The sequence below is a fragment of the Meleagris gallopavo genome, chromosome 2 (assembly GCF_905368555.1).
Source record: "Meleagris gallopavo chromosome 2, MGAL_WU_HG_1.1, whole genome shotgun sequence".
NCBI lineage: Eukaryota > Metazoa > Chordata > Aves > Galliformes > Phasianidae > Meleagris > Meleagris gallopavo.
In genome coordinates this window covers 104,486,033-104,513,342 of record NC_139405.1, presented here as the reverse complement: position 1 = coordinate 104,513,342, position 27,310 = coordinate 104,486,033, and the positions used below count along the sequence as shown (strand labels likewise).

At 52.9% G+C, this 27,310-nt stretch overlaps 3 protein-coding genes across 7 annotated transcripts; 1 reads left to right on the top strand and 2 right to left on the bottom strand.

The window, feature by feature from the left end:
* The first annotated feature begins 963 nt into the window (after window positions 1-963).
* LOC104910022 (angiopoietin-4-like) lies at window positions 964-9,048 on the top strand. Its single transcript, XM_019613647.2, has 6 exons — window positions 964-1,365; window positions 4,991-5,213; window positions 5,936-6,073; window positions 6,969-7,185; window positions 8,398-8,593; window positions 8,902-9,048. The coding sequence occupies exons 1-6, from the start codon at window positions 964-966 to the stop codon at window positions 9,046-9,048; spliced, it is 1,323 nt and encodes a 440-aa protein (XP_019469192.2).
* Window positions 9,049-12,792: 3,744 nt separating this feature from the next.
* STMN4 (stathmin 4) lies at window positions 12,793-19,176 on the bottom strand. 4 transcript variants are annotated; one of them, XM_085218232.1, is made up of 6 exons: window positions 18,407-18,773; window positions 15,662-15,719; window positions 15,139-15,234; window positions 14,232-14,437; window positions 13,847-14,038; window positions 12,793-13,010 (listed from the first exon to the last, which is right to left on the bottom strand). In XM_085218232.1, the coding sequence occupies exons 2-6, from the start codon at window positions 15,672-15,674 to the stop codon at window positions 12,951-12,953; spliced, it is 567 nt and encodes a 188-aa protein (XP_085074358.1). In that variant the 5' UTR covers window positions 15,675-15,719; window positions 18,407-18,773; the 3' UTR covers window positions 12,793-12,950. The 4 variants fall into 4 exon arrangements, with proteins under 4 accessions (XP_085074358.1, XP_085074357.1, XP_085074356.1 ...); XM_085218231.1 differs by having other exon boundaries at window positions 14,232-14,440; window positions 18,407-18,770; XM_085218230.1 differs by lacking the exon at window positions 12,793-13,010 and adding an exon at window positions 13,018-13,427 and having other exon boundaries at window positions 18,407-19,176.
* A 2,854-nt stretch (window positions 19,177-22,030) lies between these two features.
* Window positions 22,031-26,780, bottom strand: TRIM35 (tripartite motif containing 35). 2 transcript variants are annotated; one of them, XM_010708060.4, is made up of 7 exons: window positions 26,614-26,780; window positions 25,642-26,089; window positions 24,793-24,924; window positions 24,206-24,436; window positions 24,066-24,088; window positions 23,525-23,646; window positions 22,031-22,774 (listed from the first exon to the last, which is right to left on the bottom strand). In XM_010708060.4, exons 1-7 carry the CDS (start codon window positions 26,703-26,705, stop codon window positions 22,209-22,211), a joined length of 1,614 nt encoding a protein of 537 aa, XP_010706362.1. In that variant the 5' UTR covers window positions 26,706-26,780; the 3' UTR covers window positions 22,031-22,208. The 2 variants fall into 2 exon arrangements, with proteins under 2 accessions (XP_010706362.1, XP_010706363.1); XM_010708061.4 differs by having other exon boundaries at window positions 24,793-24,888; window positions 26,614-26,777.
* Window positions 26,781-27,310: the final 530 nt, after the last annotated feature.

Here is a 27,310-nt window from a genome sequence, read left to right as displayed (position 1 = left end):
AAGGTCACGCCAGGACCCGTGCTCCTCCCTCCCGTGCGTTGTCTGAGTCTGGTGGCTCTCTTGGCCCTATTTATAGTGCGGTGAGAGGATCAGGGGGAATCAGTGCCCAGCAGCCCCCGACGCTCACCCCACTTCCCTCAGACAGTCCCTGCTCGCTGCCTGCTGCCGGAGCACCAAAGCAGCCCTCGTGAAGGTATGTGCTGGCACTGCAGGCATGGGGTGCCAAGGGGAGCCAACCTACCACATCTCCATTCCCAGAAGGATGAGATGGGGATGTTTTTCTGTTGAGAAAGGTGCGGAGCAGGGCTGCGGTGTGGTGACATGGTGGGGAGCCCCAGTGTTGGAAAGCTCTGGCTGATTTCTCTGAATAAAGAGACAAAGTTACATATTTGTCTCACACTGATGGTGGCAAGGTCACCATCCCACCATCCACCCTTGCACCTGAAGTCACCTGGATTAATAAACCCATAGCTATAGGGAAACATTGACTTCAGCAAGGCCATCTAGCCACCCCCAGGGATGGGTTGGAGATCGAACCCTGCCCAGGTATTCTGTTGAGTGTTCTGTGTCATGGCTAGAGCCTCAGGACCATGTCCTGAATCTCTGGGGTGCAATAGAGGTGCTTGGAGGGGGTTTGGAAGGTGGTGGACCTTGATATGCTGAGTGGAAGGCAGCATGTTGGGTTGGGTTGGATTGGGCTGGATTGGATTGCATTGGCTTGAATTGGATTTGGTTGGGTTGGATTGCATTGGGTTGCGTTGTTGGATTGGATTAGGTTGGGTTGGGTTGAGTTGTGTTGAATTGTGTTGGGTTGATTTTGTTGCTCATTCCTACCAGCTCTGGTCTACATTTCAAAGAGTGTCGGAGCAGCAGGATGCTCAGAAAGGCAACAGCTCTCCATGCATGGTCCTGCGCAGACATAAAACCCTGTCCAAGGTGGTGACAGGGCCACCCCTGGGGACCATGCTCAGCATCCTGATGGAGCTCTGCCCCAGCACTGGCTTTGCTGAGGCACGTTGGCTCTCCCTCCTCTTCCTGGCCGCACTGAGTGTTCCCTCACTGCCAAAATCCCTGCCTGCAGCGTATGGTGACAATGGAGGGCCTCAGGAGGGCACAGGTCTGATTCAGTGTGGGGAGTACAGCAACCAGGTGCTGCCCAATGGCCGCTGCAAGATCGTGGCCACACTGCCCCAGGGGGATGAGCAGCGGTGCCCAGACATGTTTCGCTGTACCGACGAGGTGTCTTATTGGCTCCACGAGAATGAGGAACGCAAGCAGCAGATACTGGAGATGCGGGAGCTGATCTCAGAGCTTCAGGAGGAGCTGAGAAACCACCGACATCGCATCAAGGTCCTGGAGCTCCAGGTAAAGCTGTCCTTGGTAGGTCCCCTCTGTGTGGTGCTTCTGGTTGCAGGCATAGGAGGCTGGGAATCTTATAGTGTTGTTGTGACCACATGTTGGGATATCCAGTAAACCCCTCTTACTGTGCTGGTTCAGAGGCCTTCCAGGGCTAATCTCTTTTATCATGAGCCACAAACCCTCTGGTGTTTTATCTATGGCCCTGCTGTGAGACGAATAAGCCTCCACCTCTGAATCTGCCTAGAATGGGTTGGAGTTGCTGATCCATTCCATTGCCCATGGGCAAAAACAACTAGAGCTGAAATTTTAGGTAGTCAGGGAGGAGACGCATCTTAGGAAGCCACAGTTGAACCAAATCCCAGGTAGCCAGGGCTGAGCTGCCTGTATAACACAGGGCAGGGATCTGCAGTCAGCAATGAACAATTTGGTTGGAAGCATATCGTGTAAAACTCAACAACTGTAAGCAAGTCTTGTCTTTGGGAGAGATGAGGTCTGATATGGGTTGGCACTAACAACTGGTGTAACTCACACAAACTGGTGTAACTCACACACTGTTTGGCTTTGTCTCCTTGCCTACACCCTTCCCTTGGGCTCCCTCGTTGCAAAGCTTCCCCTTCCCAGGCTTGGTGTGCTCAGCTGGGGCTTTGTTTCCATACCTCCCTCCACAAAACATTCTTATCTGCCCCATACAGGGCATGAGTCACAGTTTTGCCATGTGCCAGATACCTGCAACTGTAGGTCCATGTGAGAGACCCAAATCTGTGTGTCTTGGGTTCTGTGGTCATTCTTGCCATCTGCCCTTTTGGACCATGATGTTTACATCATGCAGACCAAAGCTCTCTCCTGCATCCACCAGTGTCCCACCTGGGGAAACTTCACTCACCCCTTCTCCACTTTTCTTCTTTCTCCTCACACTGGGACCAGAACAGATCTTCCAGCCTTCACTTCTTATGCCCATGCCCTAGTTACATCCAGACCCTTAGGACTGTTCAACCCGTTCTTCCCCAGTTCCAGTTTAAAGAGATAGATTTAGGTTAGATATAAGGAAAAAGCCATTTACAGTGAGGGTGGTGAGGCACTGGAACGGGTTGCCCAATGATGTGGTTGATGCTCTGTCCCTGGAGACTCTCGAGGTGAGGCTGCACCAGGCCCTGGACAACCTGATCAAGCCATGGTGTCCCTGTTCATTGCAGGGGAGTTGGACTAGATGGCCTTCAAAAGCCCCTTCGAACTCTAAGGATTCTATGATTCTAAGAAAAATTGTGGAAGTGTGGCACTGAAGGACATGGTCAGTGAGTGCAGTGGGGATGGGCTGCATTGGACTTGATGATCCTGGAGGTCTTTTCCAACCTTAATGATTCTATGGTTCTATAATTCTGTGCTTGGAAGACCTCAATCACCTGCAAAGACACAGTCACTGTGTGACCTAAACCTGTGATCCCTGTGTCTACTCCAAGAACCTAGAATCATTCAGGTTGGAAAAGACCTCTCAGGTCACCAAGTCCAATCCTAACCCACCCCACCAGGCCCACTGTCCCTCAGTGCCACATTTCCTCAGTTCTGAAACACCTCCAGGGTTGGTGACCCCACCACCTCCCTGGGCAGCTGTGCCACTGCATCACTGCTCTTTCTGAGAGGAAATGTTTCCCAGTATCCAAACTGAACCTCCACTGGGATAGCATGAGGCCATCTCCCCTCCTACCAATTATCCACTTGATAATTCCTGTGCCTTTGCACTTATTTTATTCTGCTTTTCCCTGTTAATTGCTGGTTTTTTTTTTTGTTTGTTTGTTTGTTTTGTTTTGTTTTGCACAGAATAGTCCTTCACTAGATAGCACAGTGAAGTGGATATTTTCTTGGGTTGGTGGTGGTTGGGTGGTGGTTGATGGGAATGCTCCTGGAGCAGCTGCCAACGATGGCATTCCCCCTACCCACACCTAGAATGTATCTATAATTGTCTCCGTGGGATCCAGTAGATCCTGTAGAGATCTGAGCAGTGAATGTGGAGACACTAACACTGCTGAGACTCCTTGGATGTCTCCAGGTGCCAGGAATGAACTGGAAGAGCTTGTTTCTACTTAATGGAAGCCCAGGTGGGCAACAGTGAAGCGGTTTTGTCTGCTGTGGGGTGCTGCTGGGCTCCTCACCCTACTGGGAGAGCAGAGGGCTGCAAGGGGCACACAGACATCCCCAGGCAGCCTCCAGCCCCACTGAGATGTCCTCATGAAGGTCACACCTTGAGAACAGTGCCACCAACGTACAGCTACACAGAAGAAGGGATGGTCTCTGGGATCTTTTGAGGTCCCTTTGGGTTGGACCTTGGTTGGAAAGGATCCTGAACAACTGCAGCTGGCTTTGCAGTCACTCTGATTCCCTGCTGTGTCCGCCACCCAGCCTGGTCAGGTCTCTCCGCATCCCTTCCTCCCACCCAAGAGCTGCTGCTCCGTTAATCCACCATCATAAATCACCTCCTGCTGGTTTGCCATCAGTATTTCTTCTGGAGCTTGGCGTGGGCTTGTCCATTCAAACAGACATCTCTCTGAGCTCTGCATCCCGAGGTGATGGAGAGCAGCTCACAGCTCCTCCCACCATAGTGGGGACACCAAAATGGGTCAGAATGAGTGGTCCCTTCTCTGCCTCAGGATGAGTCCCATGAAAACCCATCACCAGCCACTGTATGGGATGAAGCATCGTGGGTTTACTCAAAGAGCTGGAGCGGGGGTGCAGGCTGCTGGTGTTGGTCACAGCTCACAGAGCAGAGCTGATGTATGGGAGAGACAGAGATGTTGCAGCCCTGATAAGGAAAGCACCTTGTTGCCATAATTTCCATTTTGCTGCCACTGCTTGGGATCCTATGAGCAACACATGGGTGGGCATGGCACCAGGGCCTGGCAATGCTCGGGTGGCACTGGGAAGGATGCTACCTTGAGTTACTGGTACCAAAACCCTCAGTGTTGTACCATCTCCTGGGAACAGCAGCAGTGGGTGGCAGGGACTGAGCCGTGAGCCAGGTCCTTGGGAAGAAAACACCCTCTGGCTGCACAACCCCCTTCTAGATGAAGGAAATACACCTGCTGTGGTTCTGCAGATGGCTTGGCATGCCTTTAGGGTGATGCTGTTGGGAGATGGCCATGACACAGGGTCCCATGTCAACCACGCTGGCAGAGCATCCCATGTCACAGCATAGAGACCACTACCAGGCAGGAGGGGAAAAGGGGAGGCTGGGGAGAAGCAGCATCCCTGCAGTGCAGGTAAAGGGCTGTGGGCTGCCAGACCCCAAAGGGATGGGTGGTGCAGGGGTAGGGAGGGTATTTCAGCTGCAGGGTTTGGAGGGGCTTCCTAAAGCCTGCTCTGCCACCTAACGGGCAGCCCAAGGAGCACTGAGCAAGGCAGCTGAGCACCTCTCGAGTAACTGCATCTGGACAGTGTTTTAGAAGGCAAACCCAATGGTGCTGGGGTTCCAGGCTGGAGGATACGTGGGGAGCAATCCTGTCCGCTTGCATTGCTCTGGCAGCACTAGGTTTGCTTGGGGGGATAGCAAGGTTGTGGGCTCTGCAATGGGCTGGGGGCTGCAGAGTGAGGATCAGGCCATCAGTGCATCCTCCCAACCCATTTGTATCCCTATCTGCAGCATGAAGAGGCAGCTGGGAGGAACCACAGCCTGGAGCAGCGAGTACAGGACCTGGAGCAGAGGTACAGCGAGGCCAGCACCCTGCAGCACATCCAGGCCACGCTGCTCTATGACATGCAGGCACAGATCAACAATATCTCCGTGCTGACCGACTGGGTCTGGCGGAACCCCACCTGCCTCAACCCTGCTGAGATGAGGCTGCAGGAGGAGATGGAGCGGCCAGGTGATGGGGAGGTGCTGGGATGGGAGATTCACAATCATGGAGTAGAGAAAAGGCCTTAAATCATAGAATCCCAGGGCAGTTTGGGTTGGAAGGAACCTTAAAGCCCATCCAGTTCCAAACCACTAGTCTTTTGCCAGCCACCAGATCATGCTGCCCAGGGCCCCATCCAACCTGGCCTTGAGCACCTTCAGGGATGGGTCACCCACAGCTCTCAGGACAGCAGTGCCAGGGCTTCACCACCTTCTGAGTACAGAATTTCTTCCTAACATATAATCCAAATCTCCCGTTTTAGTTTTAAACCATTCCCTTTTGTCCTGTCCCTATCAGACCACGTAAAAAGTCCATCTCCATCTTTTTCTTTTTTTTAATTTATCATCTCTCATTAAATGCTGAGAGGAGCCAGTGTCTGCCTTTCCAGCAAGCAGCATCCACTGGATGACTCATGTGTTGCACACGCAGGAGCCACTAATGGCTTTCACCTACCAACCTTGATCCGATCTGAGCTGGTGACGTCAGGGGGAAAGGCGTGTTACTCCTCCCTGAGCCAACTAGTCTGAGACTTTTCCATTGCGCTGGTGTAAAGCTCTTATGGCCATTCATATCATGCTTGAGACAATGGGACCAGTTCCAGCAGGACTGGCTCCCAAGCACCTCCACGCCCTGCGCTTATCTTTTCTCCATTTTACGTGCTGAAAATCACATTTCTCTGCTTTCTTGCTCAGATATGAGGCACGTCAGGAACTGCCCCATTGACTGCGCTTCTGTTTACTACAACGGGCTCCGTCGATCTGGGATCTACAGCATCATGCCCTCTGTTGGAGGGATGCCCATCGAAGTGTTGTGTGAAATGGACACTGAAGGTACTGCGCCTACGCCACCTCCCAGCAAAGCTCTGGGTGGGGGCTGCCTAACCTGAGAGCTGTGTCTTACCTGAGCTGTTTGGGGATTATATTACAGTCAGTGAGAGCAGCATCTCCAGAAGGCCTGAACCACTCTACTGGTGAAATAAGGGGTTTGGATGAATAATTCTAACCAGATATTATGGCTCTTGCACAGATACTTTTGTGGATGAGGCCTCCAGACCCTTGATTATCTAATTATCTACACACAACGTACCACTGTCATACCTAGGCACAAAATTACTCACAAAATTAGTTTACAATACTCATGTTTCATAAGAATACTGTCAACTGATAGGGAAATGTGGTGGATGGTCAGTTCTTTGCCCCATGGATCTGCTCTGGATAGAATGGATGTGTCACATCAACACATCCCATGCTGGAGTGTCAGGTGCGAGGGATTTGACTGCCCACATGTAGGCAGCTCAATAATGGGGAACATTAACTCAAAGGAGCTACAGGTGATGGCAGCTCTGGGATAAGAGTGCTTGTTAAGAAGCAGAGTGTTCTGACAATGTGATCTCTATTATGTCATTACTATTATTTGCATGACCATTGCCACAATCTTGGACACCGCAGGGTGACAGCCTGTATGAACAGCAAATGAAAACACGGCCTCGGTCCCTTCCTAAATCTTACAATACTGGAATGAAATGAGTATTTGGACAGATGGGAGAGCAGATGGAGACAGTGAGACAATACTGTAAGAGACCTCATGTGCCTCTATGGTGCTGTGGGAGCAGTACATAATAATCTCCATACTTCAGGAGACACCTACAGATGGGTCCTCAGAGATGTCACTGTGTGCTGGCAGTGGGACTCACAGACATCATCCTTTTGCTTTCTTCCCTGGCAGGTGGGGGCTGGACAGTCATCCAGAAGCGTCAGGACGGCTCAGTTGACTTCAATAGGACCTGGAACGAATATAGGGAAGGTTTTGGGGATCTGAATGGTGAATTCTGGCTGGGCAACGAGAACATCCACAAGATAACGAGCCAGGGAGACTACTCTCTGCGTATCGACATGGAGGACTGGAACAACAAACACAAGCATGCCTTCTACCAGATCTTCAGGTAGGCTTTCCCTGGTTCTTGGTAGATGAAAACAGTTTTATGCCAGAAGACACTGAATGATACAACAAAAGGTAATGTCCTCGAGTTTTGTTCAGGTCGGATGATAGGAAATGTTTCTTCTCTGAAAGAGAAGTGCTGCAGTGGCACAGCTGCCCATGGAGGTGGTGGGGTCACCAAACCTGGAGGTGTTCCAGAACTGTGGCGATGTGGCACTGAGGGATGTGGGCAGTGGACAATATTGGTGATAGGTGGACTTGATCTTAGAGGTCTTTTCCAGCCTGAATGATTCTACAGAACCTCCACATATGGGAACCCCACTGTGGCACAGTCCCCTGCAGCTAAGAGGTGATTCTGCTCAGACTACCAATCTCAGTGTCAAAAACAGGGGCTTGAATCCCATGGTTTTTCTGGGCAGGTTCTCCAGTACCTCCATTTTTGGGGGTCATGTTTTCATTTTTACCCCCTGTATTCATGGATTTTAGCTGTTGTGTCTGACGTAATGTTATTCAGCATCTGCAGCTCTGTCCCTCCTCTGGTGTTTGTATTACACATACCACATCAGCCACATCCTTTCTTAAGCAAGGGTGACCGGGTGGCTGTCCCAGATGAAATACTTCCTTCTCTCAGCTGGAAATGGCTGTGGGTGACTGTGGAATTGCCTGCCATGGGAGGGTGTGCAAGGCAGCACGGAACATTTGGAGCTTGCAGGCTTAGAGAAGACACCAAAATAGCTGAATCTAGTTAAAAGCAAAACAAAACATTACTTGAAAGTGGCTTGGAGCATCCTCTGCCATCAAACATGTGCTCTGAATGGTCACCCTGACCTTTCTCATCAGATGTCTTGTGCAATGGCAGTGACCTTCAACCCTTGCTAGCCCAGGGCTAATTACTAATTGTCTCAGTATAGGTGAAAAATAAGATGCTTACTTTGTGGAGAGAAACAGTACTGTGTAATTAGGGAACTGTCTTGCCAAAGCTGCCGAAGCCCTTTATTGTGGTTTTAGAATCACAGTCTGCCCAGCTCCAACCTATGAGAGCTGCCCTGAGTCACGACAAGCATGCACATCCCACAGAGTGGAGAAATACGATGTCTTTGGCTTTTAGAGGTGATGAATCACAGCGGGGATCACGGCCAGAGCAGCTCAATGATTTCCAGGTGTCCCCACCAGGAATGCAGGCTTTGCACTCCCCACCTGCATCCTTTGCTTGCAGCATTGAGGACGAGGCCAACTCTTACCGCCTGCACGTGGATGGGTTCAGCGGGACGGTGGAGGATTCCTTTGCCTGGTACCACAACAAGAGGAGCTTCAGCACGCCTGACTCAGGGAACATCTGTGCTGAGATCTCCCACGGGGGCTGGTGGTACCACCAGTGCTTCTTCTCCAACCTCAACGGGGTGTACTACAAGGTGAGGTGCAGGGGCAAGGAGCCAGGTGTTAGCACACAAAGTGCTTTTTCAGTGCCATAGGCCAGACACGAGCATTAAGGCACGCCGTGGCTTGGGACCGCATGATGGAAACTCGCAGTGCGGGTGATTCATGCGACCTGAGTTGCCATCTCCATTGGGAGCATTTGAAAAATGTTGAGCTTTACGTGCTCTTGTCACTGCATCGCTGTTAAGCTCTTTGCTCAGTGTTTCAGAGCAATCTTTTTTCGGATGCTCCCATCCGGATGACACTTCTCATGCCCGACCATCTCTCTTTCTCTGCGTCCCAGGGTGGCCGATACTCCATTAAGAACCGCAAGATCCTCGGGCCGGATGGCGTTGTGTGGTACTCATGGAAGGACACAGACTACTACTCCCTGAGGAAGGTCGTCATGATGATTCGACCACGCACTTTCCGGCCCCACATCTCCCCATGAAGGAGCCGTGGGCATTCTTCAATTCACCTAAGAGTGAACGCTGGGAACAGAGGGCTGGAAATAGCTTGTTGTGAGGAAAAACTGGAGACGCCCAAGGAACCGAGCCACCATCCTTCCTGAATTGAACCAACAGCAGAAGTGTCAAGGCCTTCAGCAAGTGACTGGGGGATAAAAGTTCTTCTGACAACATGGAGGTGGGTGATGAGAACTGCTTTGTTGAGATGAGCATGGAGCTTGCTGGTTCTCCAGGTAGCAGCAGTCCTTGGTGTGCTTGGGCTTCCTCAGAGCCAGAGCCCAAATCTGGACATTGGTTTTGGCTGGGTGATGGGAGTTTAAGTTGAATGGAGATGCTGAGTACTCTGAATGCAAATCTGACAGTAATTTCAGGCCAAGAATCTTGTGGACATTTTCCACATAGGATGTGATTGGTCAGTTTTTTCTCTGTAAAAGATGAGCATCTCTCTGGGCATGGCTGTTTCTGTGTTCAGGTGGCCATGTGTGTATTTAGTACTGATGATCCACCACTATCACACACAGATGTCCTAGGGTGGGTTCAAGGTGCTAAGACAGCCCTGGGGACGAGGGGAAACCAAGGTTGGATGGATTCCAGAGATGGATTCATGGGAAAAATAGGAGGAAAGTCTGCAGTGGTCCCTGCGTCTGGAGCAGGGACAATTTAGCTGCAGCAATTACGCTCGAAATAAAAGGATTTAAGAATCAAATTGTTGACTGCTTTCCATTTTCCGTTCTGTTTTCACCTTTCTAACCTTTTGCTGGCAAAGAACTGAACTTCTGATGAACTTTCTATCCACCTCAAAAGTGGTCTGCAGGAATGGTTAGGTATGACTTTAATTCTTCTTTAACTGCCTTACTCTGGATAAAGATTGTCACTGGTCACTGTTCTCTTTTAATTTTTGTAGCCACCTTTCAAGCATTCAAAAAAGGAGTATCTCCATGACAATAAAACAATTTATTTGTGGTTTGCCTTGGTAGCGTTCTATGGCAGTTGTTTCCAAGACTGATGGTGTTTGGGAGTTGCAATGCAATGTCCTTTGCCACTGTTGTGCCATCATGTGCAAGGAGCACCAGGGCACTACCAGTGATGAATGGAGAGCTTTCTTGCTTCATGACATGAGTGTTTTGCTTGGCTCCATCCTTTTAAGGTCCTACCTTTGTATTGCAGGCCATGATGTCCACTAATTAACCAATATTCTACTAAGAGATAATAAATTACTCCACCATTGCCCCTTTAATTTGCTGACACCATTATAGTGCTGTTTAGAGTGCGGTGGGGCAGGAAATTGTATTGACAGAGCCTCATCCAGTGGCAGGCACTCTGCTGGTTCCTTGCTGCCCTCACTGGGCAGCCCTGTGGACCTACATAGCATGTTTGTTGCTATGTCTGCAATTGAACTTTGTATCTTGCTGGGGGTCTAGCTGCACCATCCAGCATGATTTTGTTGGCCAAGTCAGAAGAAAGTCTGGAACAGTTCTCTTCTGATGTCTTGTGTCAATGAAAGCATTTCCATCCGTGTGACAATTGGAACCCAGTGCATCCACTGGACATGGAGATCACCTGCCTGTGCTCCACAGGTCTCCATGGCTGGAAAAGATGTCTGAACTGGGGATGGAAGAAACACAACAAAGTCAACAAAAACTCCTTGGTGTGCACGGCCTGAAGCTAGGCTGGCAAACACCTTGAGTGGGAAGAAAGTGCTGGGGAAGAGGAAGAGCAGAGAAGCTGTTAGATTAACTGTTGTATGATACTGTGCTGAAAGCACTGGAAATATGCCATCCACAGGCTTGTCCCCAGCACAAGTTGTGGTCTCCTGGCTCTGCTCTCCATGTCCCCACTGTCCTCCTCAAAGATTCTGGGGCCTTTCTAAGTCTCCATGGTGGGAGCTCCCTCAGTGTCTCCCTGCCTCCTCCATCCTCAGCCCAGCATGGGATCCTCTTTCCATTGTGTTGTGATTTTTCCATCCCTTCAGGCCCCTCTTGGCACATGTTGTTGTAGTCTATGACATAGAGGCCTTGGGTGGAGCAATATATTCTCTTCTTCTCTTTTCTTTTAAATTTTTTATTAAAATAAGATGCACTGAACAAAGCAGGGTGATCTTCGCTGTGGGTTTACACAGTTCCTACAAATCTGCTGGTGATCAGCCTCAAGAATCGTGCTGATGTCATCTGTACAAGAGCTATGCATCTTGCCCATTCCTTTTGACTGTGGCTCTTCTTCCCTTTTTGGATTTAACAGGCTCTTCTGTTGCCCCCTGCTCCTCTCCCACAGAGGATGAGTGTGATGAGTACTGAGCATCACAACCCTGCTTCCACAGGAAGGTCTGGATTCCCTCTGGGATTTGCATTAATGCTGGCACTGAATCCCACACCCATGGGAGCACCTACTTCTTGATTGGCACCCATCTTGCAAGTCTTCCCAGAGCCAGGACATCCTTGCTCTGAAGGAAGGAACACTTGTCTCCTTTGATAAACTGGTTCTAAATTTTGTCCCCACCCAAAAGAACACAATACACACACACCACACACTGCACAGGTCATGAGAAAACAAAAGAAATGCCAAGGCAGTTTATTTACAATTGTTGTATACAAAAAAAGGACAGCTCGTGCCACAGCTAGAACAGCCCCCTCCATCTCCTTCACACACAGCCTTCTCCCACACTCCCATTTTCGACAGCCCCTCCAGGCTCAAGGCTGGCTCCACCCCGGCTCCGGGGTCCGGGCAAGAATCTCACGGCAAGAGAAAAGACATGGCTCCCCCCAGATCTGAATCAGTGCTAGGAGAACCTTATCTGGCCATAGAGGAGACTGAGACCTTGGTTCGGAGCAGAGTTAGAGGTGCCAGGGTCAGGCTGCATGGGTGTACCCCATCCCGGCTTTCCACCATGGGGTCATAGAATCATAGCATGGCTTAGATTGGAGAGGACCTTCAAGATCATCTAGTTCCAACCTTCTGCCATGGGTGGTGCTGCCACCCACCAAATCAGGTGCCCTGGGCTCCTTCCAACCTGGCCTTGAGTGCCTCCAGGGATGAGGCACCCATAGCTTCTCTGGGCAGCCTATGCCAGTGCTGGTCCTCTTTGCCTCTTGTTTTTTTTTGTTTTTTTTTGTTTTGTTCCATCACAGTTTCCACAACCTTGCCCAGTTTCCCTCTCCTGCTCCAACCCTCCCTATTCAAACACTCATTTAAGCTGCTGACTCTGAAAGCTGACAGCTTTCCTGCTGCCCTAAAGCAGAAAAGGGGATTTCATCCAAGAGTGCCCAAGAAGATGAGCCTTAGGAGATCTCTTACAAAATCCAGCAGCTCTTTGGGAAGTCATGGGGCTTTCCAAATTCACCCTTAGAAAGGATCATCCTGCAGCCAGGTAAAACCTTTGAACTCCCTCCAATGAGGGCTCTCCTCGCCCCCATCCCCAAAACAGTGCTGTGAGGTCTGTGGGGCTGTAAGCTCCAAATCCAGGCCTAGAAGATGAGGCGGAATGGAGAGAGGAGGGTCACTGAGAGATGCCATTGCCCCACTGGGGTGGGACAGAGGAGAATCACGGCTGGAGGGGCTCTTGCCTGCCCAGCACCAAACGAAAGACACACAATGCACATTCCCCCTTTCCCTCCCCACCCACTGCATCCCCACCTCTCTGGCCCCAGGCTGGATCCTTCCGACCTCCTGAGCGGGCGGCGCTGATGGACCCCATGGAGACGGCCGCCTCGAGGCCCACCCGTCCGCTCGCCTCCCTCCCCACCCTCCCCAAAACGACTAGGATGGCTTCACTGGTCAACTCTGTACATTCACAAACAACAAAAGCAGAGGGACGTCCCTTCCCGCCGGCCGGCCCGGTGCTGCGGCAGCCTCCACACCTCCCGGAGCTGTCAGTCCAAGCATCGCCTCTTTACCTGGAGGCCTCTTCCTTGAGCTCCTTGTTTTTCCTCACTTCTTCCGCATGTTTGTCCTGTGGGGAGGTGGGAGGGAAGGAGGGACGTGTTAGATCGCCCGACTTCGGGCCGGCGGCTTCGCAGGGGTTTCGAAGGCACGAGGTTCGTCCCCGCGGGGACACCGGTGGGTCAACAGCGTCCTCTCCTCCCCCAGGGTGTTTTAAGGACGGTGGAGGCACTCAGGGACAGACAGAACGATTGTCCTTGCCCTCTATCTAGGAGGTAGATGTCCACCAGACAAGATGGAGCGGGAACCCCGAGGAGATGGGGCGAGCTCGGATTGTCCGCCATTATCTCGTACTCTCTGCCTCTGACCCAAGGCTGGCTGAGGAGCTTGGAGAAGGGCACTGGGTGAGCTCCGTGCAGAAGGAATGGTTTGGAGGGAGCTGGAGGTGGTGAGGGTGGGACCTTCCGTGCGGAGGTTGGGAGCAGACCTGCTTCGGGGAGAGAGAGGAGGTGTCTGCTCACACCGGCAGGGTGGGAGCACCTCTGACATGGCAGCATGGCCCCTCCAGCTCCCACCAGTACATCGGGCTCGCTGTGTCCCCATGCGTGACCCCCCACCCTGGGTGGGACGTGGCATTGGGGTAGAAGAAGAGGCCCCCCATTGTTGGTGCCCCCAGGGGTTAGTGTCAATCCAAGAGCCATGTATCCCACCCCTGCGTGGGGTCATAGAACCAAAGAATGGCTTAGATTGGAGCGGACCTTAAAGATCATCTAGTTCCAACCCCTTTTCATGGGCAGGGCTGCCATCCAGTAGATCAGGCAGCCCAGGGCCCCATCCAACCTGACCTGGTCCTGTGGCACCCTCCTGTCCCTGTGCATCCCCCCTCCATCCTCACCAGGCCCTCACCTTCTCCTGCAAGCGCTCCAGCATGGCTGCTAAATGGGCCTCGCGGTTCTCTTTGTTGGACTCCATCTTCTGCGCCAGCTTCTCCTTGGCCATTTTGATGAAGTTGTTGTTCTCCTCAATGGCCTTCTGGATGACCTCCCGCTCGTGCTCCCGCTTCTCTGCCAGATGCTTCAACAGCTCGGCCTCTTGGTACTGTGCAGACAAAACCATGGCTATGTGGACCACAGGGACCATAGGTTCCTTCCCATCCCAGCTGAAAATGTCCCCTCTGAACTAAGTGATGGCCCCAAAGTGGGCTGTGCCATGGGAGTGAGAACCCCAAGTGCAAGGCTGTGTGTCCCCATGGCACATCCCTATGCTGCTGAGGAAGACCTCTTGTGCCTACCTTCCTCCTCTCCTCTGCTGCCTCTAGCTTCTTCTGGATCTCCTCCAGAGATGGGTCGCGCCGCCGTGGCAGTGAGGCATTGAACTCAGGAATGCCATCAAATGATGGGGGCTTCAGGATGACCTCAAAAGATTGCCCCGAGGTGCGCTTGTTGAGTTCGATGACTTCCATGTCGGAGATGACACACCAAGTGAGGTCCACCGTGTCTGCTGGAAGAGGGACTTGGCGTGACCTCCAGCACTGGCACATCCCACCCTCTGCCTCCCATGCCATGGGTGATGAATGGACTGAGAGCAGCCCTACAGGGAAAAACTTGGGGAGGTTGGTGGATGAAATGGACTGCCAGTGTTGGAGCCAGGCCAGAGGAGAGCCACAAAAGTGACCAGAAACCTGGAGCACCTCTTCTATGAAGAGGGGTTGAGAGAACTGGGGTTGCTCAGTCTTGAGAAAAGAAGGCTCCAGGGAGACCTGCTAGCAGCTTTCCAGTACCCAAAGGGGGCTTATGAGAAAGATGTAGGCTTTTTGCCTGTAGTGACAGGACAAGGAGCAATGGCTTCAAATAGAAATAGGGTAGATTTAGACTGGAAATAGGGAGACTGGTGAGGTACTGGTCCGTATGTACCAGAAAAGTTGTGGGTTTCCCATCACTTGAAGAGTTCAAAATTGGATTAGATGGGGATTTGAGCAATGTGCTCCAGTGAAAGATGTCTGTGTCTATGCAAGAGAGATGGGACAGTATCCCTTTGGCCCCAAATGATTCTTTATCTTTGGATAAACACTCTACATGCCACCACCTTCCCATCTCTCCATGGTTTTCAGCAAGACCCATACCCCAAATGCACCCCTTATTTCCACCCTCTATCCTGTGAGCCGGGGCAGGGAGACCAGCCTACAAATTGGGTCCTACCTTCATACGTATAAGCTGGTTTGTTCAGGGGGTCTGAGAGGAAGCAGGAACAGAAGAGGGAGACGAGAGGCAGCTCCTTCATCTTCTCTTTGTAAGCTGGGGAGAGATGGTGGGAGTAGGGTCAGGATGTGGGGGTCTTGCCACTTGCCTGGGATGGGGATGGTGGCTGGCATTGGAGTTTGCCCAGATGTTGCCAACAGGCTGATGCAGGAGGGATAAACAAGGCATGTAAATGCATCGTGCAATGGGGAAACAGAGGCACTCAGTGATGGGATTCTTTTCTCAACACAGGAAGCATCTGTCCTGGTGCTTTAACCACACGTGACCCCTTGCTTGGCACTTCTGGGATGCCATCATCACCCCAGGGTAGGGATTAATCCAAGGCAGGACCATTTCTGGGTGGTCTGGATGAGGCCCTGCTCAGATGAGGGGCTCAGGGGATGCTCCAAAATGGAGCGGATGTCTGGATTGGGTACACAGAGCCATGTTGTCCCTTGTTCCCCCACATGGCCCCATGACATACCGGCTAGAGTCATGGCTTGGCAATCCTTCAGAGTCTGCAGCAACAACAATTCTGGGGCCTGAAGATGGAAAGAGGCAGGATCAGTGCAAGAGATCCAGGGTTGGGGAACATCGCCTTTCCCTGTCCTCTCATCCTGGGACAGCTGCACACTGATACTGTGGCACATGTACACTCTGGGTTCTGAGGTGGGCACACACTGATGAGATGGGGTGGGTAAATCATGGTAAAATAGGATTGGTATATGCTGGAGAGATGGGATTAACACATCCTGATAAGGCGGGATGTGCACATCTTGGTGAGATTGGATGGACATATCATGATGGGATGGGATGAGCACACACTGGTGAGATGGGATGGGCAGCTCCTTATGAGATGGGACTGGAACATACTGGTAACATGGATTGAACACGCATTGGTGAGATGGGATGGGCACATCCTGGTGAGATGGGGTAGGAACACACTGGTCAGATATGAGGCACACCCAGTGGTGGAGTGGTATGATCTGAGGGACACTCAAATGATGGACACAAACTGGTTTGCTGTGATGGTCTCATGCTGTTGGAATGGTGTGATGTGACGTGTGAACACCAGCATAGTAACCACAGGGGCTGTGATGTGATGGACACACACTGATGGCAGCAGCTTTGAGCATGCATAGTCCCTCCCTGCTCCACACTGCCCAATATTTGCACAACCACACGTGTGCCCGTGCGTGATTGTGCCGTGACCAGCATGCACCCACCCACCCACAGCCCACCACAAACAAGTGCAACCCTTATGCACAGCCTCTGCTGGTGCACGAGCTGGGGCTGTGCCATATCCCATATCCTTATGCATCCTTCTACAAAATGGGAGCTCATATCTATAGATTTCCAGCAACCTCCCTGCAGATGCCCTGATCCTTCTCATCCTATACTATCCCAGAAAGTCTCGGCCCCTCCCATCCCACTGGGATCCTACATAATATTCTCTTTCCTTTGAATTTTGTAATCAACCTGGCTGCTGCGTGGCAGTGCTGCTGGGGGGGGAGGAAACTGGAATGGTGTGGTGACAGCCTGCAGGAGCACACTGAGTGCAGATGCTCCCCTCTTTCTGGTGACCCTTGGAGCCAGGGCTGCTCCGATGTGGGGTTACCCACAGGTGTGACCCCTCTTAGGGCTTTCCCAATTGCCTTCCCATAGAGTTTGGCTTTCAGCAGCTGCTGCCCAGCATGGTGCCAAGGTGGGGCGGGGATGCTCTGATGTGCTCACACGAGGCTGTGCCTGGAGATATGACAGCCTGGAGGAAAGAATTTGCCATGCTCCTGCCTACAAGCCTCCCATTTTTCCCCCAAATCTTCATTTTGCCTGGGCTTTTATTGGGAACACGGTTGCATTTGGGCTCCAGAAATCCATTTTCTAGACCTGAATTTTATCTCCCAGATAAAATTCAGCCATCGCCTATCAGATCCCAGGAGGAGGCTGAGGTCCATCCCCGCGCATGATGCCAGCTGGATCAAGCAGCCATTGGGGCATTCGGAGGGTTCCCCCATTCCCAGAGGAGCTGGGTGTGGCTGGAGCCCTGCTGCAGGTCACCTCTGCCAGCTTCCTGCCATCATCAATAATTCAGTTACTATTGCCCTCTGGATGCCTCTGGGCACATCTGGGCACAGCTGGGGGCTGTGGAGTGGGGGTGAGGCTGGGTGGATGCTGCAGAGCCCCATCTAGGCATGACTGCGGCGGGGGAGCGGGGAGCACGGGAAAAGCCTTGGGATTAAAAGGAAAAAAAAGGGTGTGGAGCAGGGGGATTCCAGGCTATAAGGACTGGGGGGGCTGCCTCTTGCTGTGTGGCTGGAGGGGGTTTGCCTCACTGGGGATGCTGAGCCTGCTGAGGTGAGGGCACAAGTGTGGAAATGATCAAATCCCCCTCTTCCACGACCCCTCCCCAAACTTTTCAAGGCATTTCTTTCCAGAAACTAACCCCCCATCCATCCAAAGCTATACATCCATCCAGAGCAACATTCATCCAAAGCAGTACATCTGACATCCAACCACCATCCATCCATCCATCTAACTCCATCCATCCATCCAATCCCATACATCCATCTGACCTCATCCATCCAACTCCATCCATTCATCCAACTCCATGCATCCACCCAAACCCAATGCATATATTCAACCATATCCATCCATCTGACTCCATATACATATCCAGCCCCATCCATCTATCCCACTCTATCCATTCAACTCCATACGTCCATCCAACTCCATCCATCCATCCAGTTCCAATACATGTATCTGACCGCATCCATCCATCCAACCCCGTCCTCCCATCTGACTCTGTCTGTCCGTCCGTCCGTCTGTCTGTCCATCCATCCATCCATCCACCCATCCATCCATCCATCCATCCATCCATCCATCCATCCATCCATCCAACACCAGTACATATATCCTACCCCATATGTCCATCCAAAGCAATGTATCCATCCAACCCCACATCCACCTATCCAATCCCATACACACACCCAAACCCATACCTCCATCCTGTTCCACACACCCATTTCACCTCCTCATCCACAAAACACACCCCATCCATAAGACCCCCCCCCTCCCCATACACCTGTCTAAAGCAATACACCCATCGGATCCCCTAGACACATATCCAACTCCATACATCCATCTGACCCCCTCCCCAATAAAACAACCCCCCCCCCATCAGAACCCCCCCCCCCAAGCATCCATCCATCCGTCCGCCTGCTGCACTCACCGCACTGTCGGTGCCTGCGCTGCCTCCCTGTGCTCTCCAGGCTCTTTAACGTGGGCGCGGGGGTCTGCACTGAGCCTCCCCCCCCCCGGGGGGGGCCCATCGCCCTATGACATCACCTCCCCGGCCGGGGATTGGAGCAGCGTTCTGCCTCTCTGATTGGACCCGATCTGTGCGAACCCGGGAGCAGCACGGTGATGTCACAGCCCGGCAGCTATTTTCAGGGATTGGGGATGGGAAAAAAAAAAAAAGAAAAAAAAAAAAAGAAGGGGGGACTGAAAAAAAAAATAGAAAAAGAATTGAAAATTAAAAAAAATGAAAAAAACGGTGAAAAAAAAATAATGGAAGTAAGGTAGGGAGGCTGGGTGGCAAAAATGCCCCCCAGTGGGATTTTTTTTCTGTGTGAGCAGTGCTGGGGGTGTTGCTGTCACCCAATGGGGGTCCCAGTGTGGGCTGGGGGAGTCTGGATGTCATTCCCTGTTCCAGTGGGACAAAATGGAGACGGACAGAGTGACAAGGGGACCTCTCTGCTTGGGGGAATTGGAGAGCCCTGTGTTCCTCCCAGCGACCCCAAACGGGGAGGAATTGTGCCATGTGCATGGACCAACCTTTGTGGATTTCAAGTGGCCATGGCCGTATCACCCTACAGCTCCATTCTCCCAGGGCCAGGACATGTCCCAAGATGTGGGCTTGAGGACTACTTCTGCCAAATCAGGCAATGGGGGCTTTGAGCTGCCAAGTCCCAGATCCTGAAGATATTTTGGTGTGATGTCCCTTGGGACAAGTGGATCCAGAGCTGGGACATCACTCAGGTCCATGCACTTCCCCTAAGCTGAATCTCCTTCCCCTAAGCTGAATCTCCTTCCCCTTGTTCCCTTCACCCTGGCCTATTTCTCAGTGACAGCTGTGTCTGATGGAGTTCACATCCTGACACCTCTAGGGGACTGTGTGGGTATATTTAGGCACTGCTCTCCTCCATTACGCAAATGGGTTTTCAGCTGTGGGGAGGTGTTTTCCCCCTGGAAAACGAATATAGGGTGGCATCCTGGCCCAAGTATGGGATGAGGAGAGTGACCCAACTAGAAATGGGGTGACATTGCACAAGTGACACCGCAGCATGGCAGAGCTTGGGACGTTTGTCCATGATTTGTCCATCCGTTTATCCAGTGGGTGAAGGATCCTTTTGGGCATAGCATGCCCCCAGTGTGGATGAGATGAGATGGCCAAACTCCCCCACCAAGACAGAGCTGGACAAGAGGAGAACAGGCAGAGGGGAGAGGTGTGGGGTGCTCATAGGGTGGGGCTGGTGGAGATAGAAGTGGGGTTTTAGTGGGGTCCAAACTGTGGAGGGGGAGAAGAATCACCGAGGGAGGGGAGCACATAAAGGAGCAATGGGAGGACAAACAACCAAACACAGCATTCAGCAGCAGACAAACAGCCATTGTGGCAGTAAGACCGTCCCTGCCGTGACTGGCACTGGGTGAGCACATGGCACCCGCTGGGGGGGCTCTGCTCAAAGGATCCTTTGAGCTCCCTGCAGGTGTGGGTTCATGGCACAAACCCATCCCTGGGGGCAAATCCTAGCCCCGCAACCCCAAAGGAGCAGCACAGCGGTGGGGGCTTGGTGACCACCCAGCTCAGGGCCATCATCTTGCTCCCCGAAAGCCCACTGGGGATGGCTGTTATTGTGCTCCGGCAGCAGCTCCCTGTGGCCTCAGGGATGGTTGATGGTTGGATTTGATCTTATTTGTCATTTCAACCCCAATGATTCTACGTTCTACTTAGGGATGTGGTTAGAGGGCATGGTGGGGATGGGTCAACAGCTGGACTTGGAAGTCTTTTCCTATCTTCATGACACTACGATTCTATGACCGTGAGGATGGAGTGAAGGTATTTCTGCTGTTTTACCCCAAGCCCTTTCCAAAAACGCCTGGGGAGGCTCAGCATTACCCCATTGGATTGCCCTCCCAGCACTTCAGCTATCAGCATTGCATCTTTGGACCCATTGATTTGAACCCTCCCAAGCACAACCTTTGCACCATGCTCAGTTTTGGCTCTTCAGTCCCATTCCTCCCAACCCCCTCCCTCTGCCTCGTGCCCATTGCAGCTCCTCCCAAGGAGGGGTCCCCCAGTGCTAGGGATACCTATAGGGCTCACTCTCCAAAAAAGAGGAGGTCTCCATCATCGCATCCTCCGTGCCCAGCCCCAGGACTGAGGGGGATGCAAAAGGGGAGGGGGGGAGCAGAGAAAAAAGCACCGCCCTCCCCTCGATTGGTCAGAAATGACATCACCTCCCGGCTGTGAGCCAATGGGAGAGTTGCCTGCTTCTCCGAAATATCGCCTGAAATGTCGCTCCATCCCCGGATGTGTCGGGCAGCATCGGCTGGGGGGCACCCACAGCCAAAAATAAGGTGGAAATCATGAGGATCAACAAGAAAACGAGAGCCCATAGTGCCACGAGAAGGAAGGTTTGAGCTAAGCTGTTCACCAGGCAGGAGCTCAGGGTGGAAGAGCCACAAAGGGGGTTCCCACACAGCACCCACCCATGTTACCCAATGGATCTTCCAGTTTTGCATGTGAGAGCAAATGCTCAGCCCCTGGGAGGCATTGCTGCCTTAAAGCCATTTCTCTGCCTCTCTGGGAATGAGATTCAGTGCTGGGGAAGAAGCAGCATCCTTTATTACATAAAAAAAAATTGCCATCTTAAGAAGCCAAGCCATTCATTCATATTGTTTCCTGAAAACAATGTTGTTTTTTTTTTCCCCCAACAAATTGTCCAGAAAAAGTCAAAATGCTTCACTTTTGTCATCCGAAGTGATGCTTCATTTCACTCTTTATTGCCATTTTTATGCCAGACACTGCAGGAAAATGCTCCCTTTGGGCCCGACAAAGAGAAACATCGCATCCTGCTCAGCAGCTTCGCTGCTTTGTACTTCCAAAGGATGCTTTACTGTGCCCAAAAAGGCCATGGGAAGCCCAGATTTCCAGCTGGGATGTGATGGGCAGAACAACACAGCAGGATGCTGACGCTGATCTGCCTCTGTTCCCTGTATCAGGGCTGGAGATGGACCACGTCAGCCAACGTCAGCGAGGCGGAGGACCCCCGGGTTGTCCCCCCCTCAACATCTCCTTTTGTTTTTCTGCCACCAGTGCTGGTTCCTAAGGAGCGTCCTCTGTGAATGGTGAGAAACCATGGAAACAGCCTGTTAATGTCATCATCCTGCCAGGCGGTGCCTGGAGCACCGCATCCCGGGGTTTGGGGACACCCGGGTGTCCTTGGCACCGTGCAGGGACTTACAGGGGAAAAGGGGTTATAATGCAAATTAAAACCCACTCTGGGTATTGCTTTGGGGCTGTTGGTCCAGGATGCTTGGTGGGGACTCTGGGACAATGGGAGGCTGCTGTCCCCCTCTAGTTGGTGGCATTGTGCTGGAGGAGCTTTTTGTCCTCTCCATTCCACCTCTGAGTGCACACTGCACATTGCCATCCCAGAGGTGGGGATTTATGGGAAACCCCTTAAAAAGGGGACGAGAAGGGATGAGCTCACTTTGGTCTGTAACCAAAGTGAGAAACAGGATGGAGGCGGAGGTATGTGGGCACAGACGATGAGAAACTGTGACACCAGAATACTAGAATAGCTGTTTATTAAAGATAATTAAAAAAAAAAAAAGAGGTAACACACATAAATTCTCTTTTTCTGTCATCTTCTTCTTTTTTTTTTTTTTTTTTCTGAGAGAAGTTGACTCTAAAAGAGCACCTGAGGAACCCCAGGATGGAGGTGACATGGGACAGAGGGACAGCAGCCCTACACAGGGACATCCTCATGGATGCGGATGCGGAGGGGACAGATGCGCAGCGCCTCAGGTGTTGCACCCACTGGTGTGCCCCCTACATAGAAATAGGGGAAGACGGTGCCTCCAAACTTCTCATGGAAGGTGAAGATGTGCGTCTTGCAGTCGGCGTTGTAGAAGGAGAGCTCGCCTTCGTCGCAGTCCAGCTCGACGCGGATACGCACCAGGTCCCCCAGTGCCACCACCGAGCGAGCCATGTTGGACGCCTGGCACATCTTGCTGTTCATCCCAGGAAGGCGATAGATATACCAGAACCCAGAACGCGCGTCATGGTGGAAGGTCCAATGGATGCCCCCACGCAGCTGGGCCACCCCGACCCTCCAGTTCGTGATGCCACCCAGGTCTACTTCCCAAGTATGGAAGCCGGTGGAGAATCCACGGGAACCCAGGATGCAGGGGGCCGACGTGAAGCGCTCGGGGTTCTCCACCAGCAGCCTGTAGCTCCCGTTGGTGACGCTGGTCAGGTCTTCGGACACCGAGAGCCATCCTGCTGCCGAGTTGGGGTTGAAGCTGAAGGGGACTGGAGAGCGGACATGCATTAGGGACATGCGTTAAAGGTAAGAGGTAAGGGCCTCAAGTTGTGCCAGGGGAGGTTCAGGTTGGATATTAGGAAAAAATTCTCTGAAAGAGCAGTGATGCAGTGGCACAGCTGCCCAGGGAGGTGGTGGGGTCACCGTCCCTGGAGGTGTTCCAGAACTGTGGGGATGTGGCACTGAGGAATGTGGGCAGCGGGCATGGTGGGGTGGGCTGGGGTTGGACTTGAGGATCTCAGAGGGCTTTTCCAACCTAAATGATGTGGTGATTCTAGGTTTAGACATGGTGGGGATGGGTCAGTGATAGGACCTGATGATCTTGGAGTTGTTTCCCAACCTTCCTGATATCATGAGTGGGTATAGTGGGGATGGGTTGATGGTTGGACCAGAGGACCTTAGAGTTCCTTCCAACTTTCATGATTCTACGAATCTCTGCATTAGGAGGGCTGAGCTCAGCTTGTCTAAGGAATGAGCATTATGGATGAGCCCTGCAAACAGCCACCTTACCCATCATCTCCTTTCTGGTGGCAACCAAAGGCACAAACCCACCCATGCATGGAGGAATACATCCTTTGGGGCCTTTTTTTGAGTGCAAGCACTCCAGAGTACCCCAAGACTCTTGAACACCAGTGGCGTTTTTTGCATGGATGCTCCATGCCCTTAGTACCATTCCCCCAGGCTGCCCAGAGCAGGGGATGATCTCATCCTTGGACCACACTCCCTTCCCATTTCCTCACCAACAGTGATGATGTTCAGCATCTTCTTCCACACGTTGTACTGCAGTGAGCCCAGGTACTTGGCAGAATCGATGAGCATCCCCAAAGGCACAGCCTCTGGCTCCTCAGCCGTGCAGGCAATCCTAGAGCAGAAAATGAGGACAGGGATAGGATGGGGCTGCTGGCACCCTGCTTTTCTGCAAGGTCTTCCATAGCAGCACCCCACATCTCCTACCAGGCTGTCTTCCCTTTGTGTGAGCAGAGCAGGAGGTCCTGTTCCAGCTCCAGTGCCCCCACCTTGCTTTCATCCCAGGGAGGGGGCTACCCCAAATTCCCCCACTGGCAGGTACATTGGGTTACTGGAACAGGGAGGTGGTGGGATCACCGTCCCTGGAGGTGTTTCAGAACTGTGGAGATGTGGCACTGAGGGATACAGTCAGTGGGTATGGTGGGGAAGAGTTAATGGAGAGGTCTTTTCCAAACTCTATGGTTCTATGATTCTATGATATGGGGACCTGTCTGTTCCCACCAGACAGAAGACACGGCTGATCCCAGGACTCACCTGCGCTTACGGTTCTTGTGGGTCTGAAAAAGAAGGAGACAGAAGGCATCAAACTCTGCTCCTAAGGGTTACCAACACCCCAAGCCCGGTGCTGCTGTGCCCTGCGTGGCTGAGCCATGGGGACCCCATCAGGACTTTACCTTGAGGAAGGTATAGTCGTCCTCCTCGAGGTCAGCCTGGAGCTGTCGGGCTTCGCTGCGCACTGCCTGGCTGTTCTCTGCCAGCTGCTTCATCTTGCTCTCAATGAGGCTGTGTTTGTGCTGCTTTTCCTCTTGCAGCTGCGACAGCAGCGCCTTCTCCTCATCCCGCAGGAACTCGTGCAGCTTCTCAAATTCCCTCTTGATCTGCTCCTCCAGCCTCTTGGCTTCCACCTGCCCAGTTAAGGATGTTAAGGTAGCTCCTTGTGCCCAGCACCCCTGCAATCCCTTCTGCTTCCCAAATTGCTCCTCCAGCTCTGGTCCTTGCTGAGTGGGACCAGGCTGCCCTCCCATGTCAGGGGATATGGAGATGAAGCCCTGAGCTCCATCTGAGACCTTCCTCCCACATGCATCACCTTCCTACCCTGGAATCAGTTGCGTTCCTGTCTTGAGGTGTGTGTGCACCCATTTGCATGCATGCGTGTGCATGTGTCTGCACATATGTGGGGACTGGGCTCATTGTCACCCCCCTAGAAGGGACCACCAGCCTGCCACCCAATGGCACCAGTTGGGGGTGGCACCCCACGCACCTTGTTGTGTTTGGAGATGGACTCGTAGGAGCGATGCACAGCCCCAAAATCCTTCACCTTGTCCTGCAGGGAGGTCTCCATGTTCTTCAGCTTGGCCTGCGGGGGGGAGACGCCCTCAGGACCATCGCAAGCCTACATCCCCAGGTTTCAAATGCAGAAAGACAAGAGCCCCAGCCCCGGCAGGATGCGGTTAAGCAGGATCCTTGCTACATCCATCCCTTCCCCTCCTGCAGCCCAGCACTGCCCACCCTCACCTCGGCGCTGCACAGACCCTAAGCAGCAAGGCAGAGGTTTTTCCATGGCGAATCCTCCCTGCTATTTTTTTCTCTTTTTTTTTAACACACTGTCATGTTGCATCTTGCTCGGCACCCTCTGCCCCGCGCCTTTTGAAATCTGGCACATCCCCATAGGCTGAGTCACAGCAGTTAGGTCCTGGCACAGTGCCTGGTCCGGGCTCAGGGCTGTGCTCAGGGCTGTGCTCGGGGCTGTGCTTGAGGCCACCTCTCCCACATCCCCTCCCCGTCTCCTCAAGGCCAGGAGTAGCCATGCTGTGCTAACTCAGCCCAAAGCTCCGTGCTCCCAACCCCGAGGCGCTGCTGCAATAACCAGCACAGCCAGATCCAGCTTGGTGGCAGCTCTCCAAACCCCTCCCAACTCATGGGAGCTTCGCCACGCTTCCCTTTTGGGGAAGGCTTTTGGGGTTGAGGTGATGATTAAGGCAGGGAGAGCATCAGCAATGATGCTGTAGGGTTGCACCCACTCTCATAATCTGGCACGAGCAGCCTGCACCCCAATAAACAGAGTGATGCCTCTCTCCGTGCAATCAACCCCCAAGCATCATTCCCTCACCCTGAAATCCATTGCCGTCTCCTGCACCGGCCTCATCTTGTGCCCTTCGTGCTGTTTGGAGCCCTGGCAGGCGAAGCACACCAGCTCCTTGTCATCCAGGCAGAACAGATTGGCTTCCTCGTGGTGCAGGGGGCAGAGGGCTGGCGGATGACCCTGTCTCCACCCTTCCTCTCGGAGGATCATCTCCACCAGGTTGTTGAGCGTGTGGTTGACGCGGAGGTCATCAAAGTTGGAGGTTTCCTTGCAGATGGGGCAGGCGTGGTTCCGGTGCTCCCAGGAGCGACTGATGCAGCCTTTGCAGAAGTTGTGACCGCAGCACAGTGTCACCGCCTCCCGGAAGGGTTCGTAGCAGATGGGGCACAGCAACTCCTCCTTGAAGGGAGCCGTGGAGGGTGAGACCAAAGTCGCCAAGCTGGAGGACGGGGAGTTGGCTTCATTTTCCATGGCGCTGTGGGGGAAAAAGGCAAAAGGAGCTGAGCTCCGGAGAGCAGCGACTGGAAAACAGCCCCACTCGTGATGCAAACGGGCTTCCTGCTTGACTCACCCACAGCTCCTCCCGGCCGGCACTGGCCCGAGAGACACAGCGGGGAGGGAACCGGCAGCGGTCACGTCCAGCTCCGGTGCACCCCTGCGCCCGGCTCCTCCCTCCCACTGCCTCCCTTGTGCTGAACCCTCAGCCCCAGCGTCATCTCCGTGTCACCCCGGCGTCCAAAGCTCCGGCCCGTGTCACCCCAGTGCCTGCCTGAATCCCCAGCCCTGCTGTTACGCCGCTGTCACCTCGGTGTCCATAAGCCCCAACCCCCGTGTCACCCCAGTATCCTGTCTCTTATCCCCAGTGTCACCCCGTGTCCTTTATCCCTTGCGTCCTGTCCTTTAGCCCCATCTGCCACTCCCGGTGCCCGATCCCGGCTCTCAGCTCCCAGCCCCGATGTCACGTCGGTGCGATCCTGTTTTCGTTGCCGGCCCCCGTACCTCGCCGGGGACGATGCGGACGGGTGGCAGCGCTTACAGCGAGCCCTGCGCCGCGCCGATCGGTGCGCACCGCGAGCAGCTGCCGGCAGCATCTCGCTCGGGAAGGCATTCGGGGCTGGAGGAAGCAAGGCGGTCCGAAGGGCGGGCGGGGGCCGGGCTGTGCTTACGGGGAAGGCTCTGGGCAGGGGGCCAGGCCCATCCCGCCTTTCTGCTTCCGTACAGGCGCGGAAAGGTGGAGATTTTGTGGCTTGGGGACAAGGAGACCTCAATCCATTGCGACTGGCCGTGCTAGCTGGCCGGTCCCGTGGTGGGGAATAGGGGGAGGGTGAAAACAATTCAAGGGCAGTGTAATAACAGTGTTGTTTTGCTGTGGTGTGCACGTACAGAGAGAAACTGCAGGTGCTGTTTGAAGGAGTCAAGGCTAAAGATAAAGCTGGGCTGGAAAGTACTGCTGGGAATGAGACATAACAAGTGTGAATCGTGGGGGAGGGAGGGATGTGACAGCCCTCATTGGGATAATCCTGCTGTAGCAGTGCTTTGGGCCGGTGTTGCCCCAGAAATGCAGAAGTTGGGTCCAGATGTAGCAGAGCTGGGATAATAATGGAAAAATAATTGAGGGGTGAGTTGTTTGGGAGGAGTCCAGGGAGACAAAAAGAAGCAAAAGAGTGGAATAAAGTGCAAAAGCAGATTGAAAAAG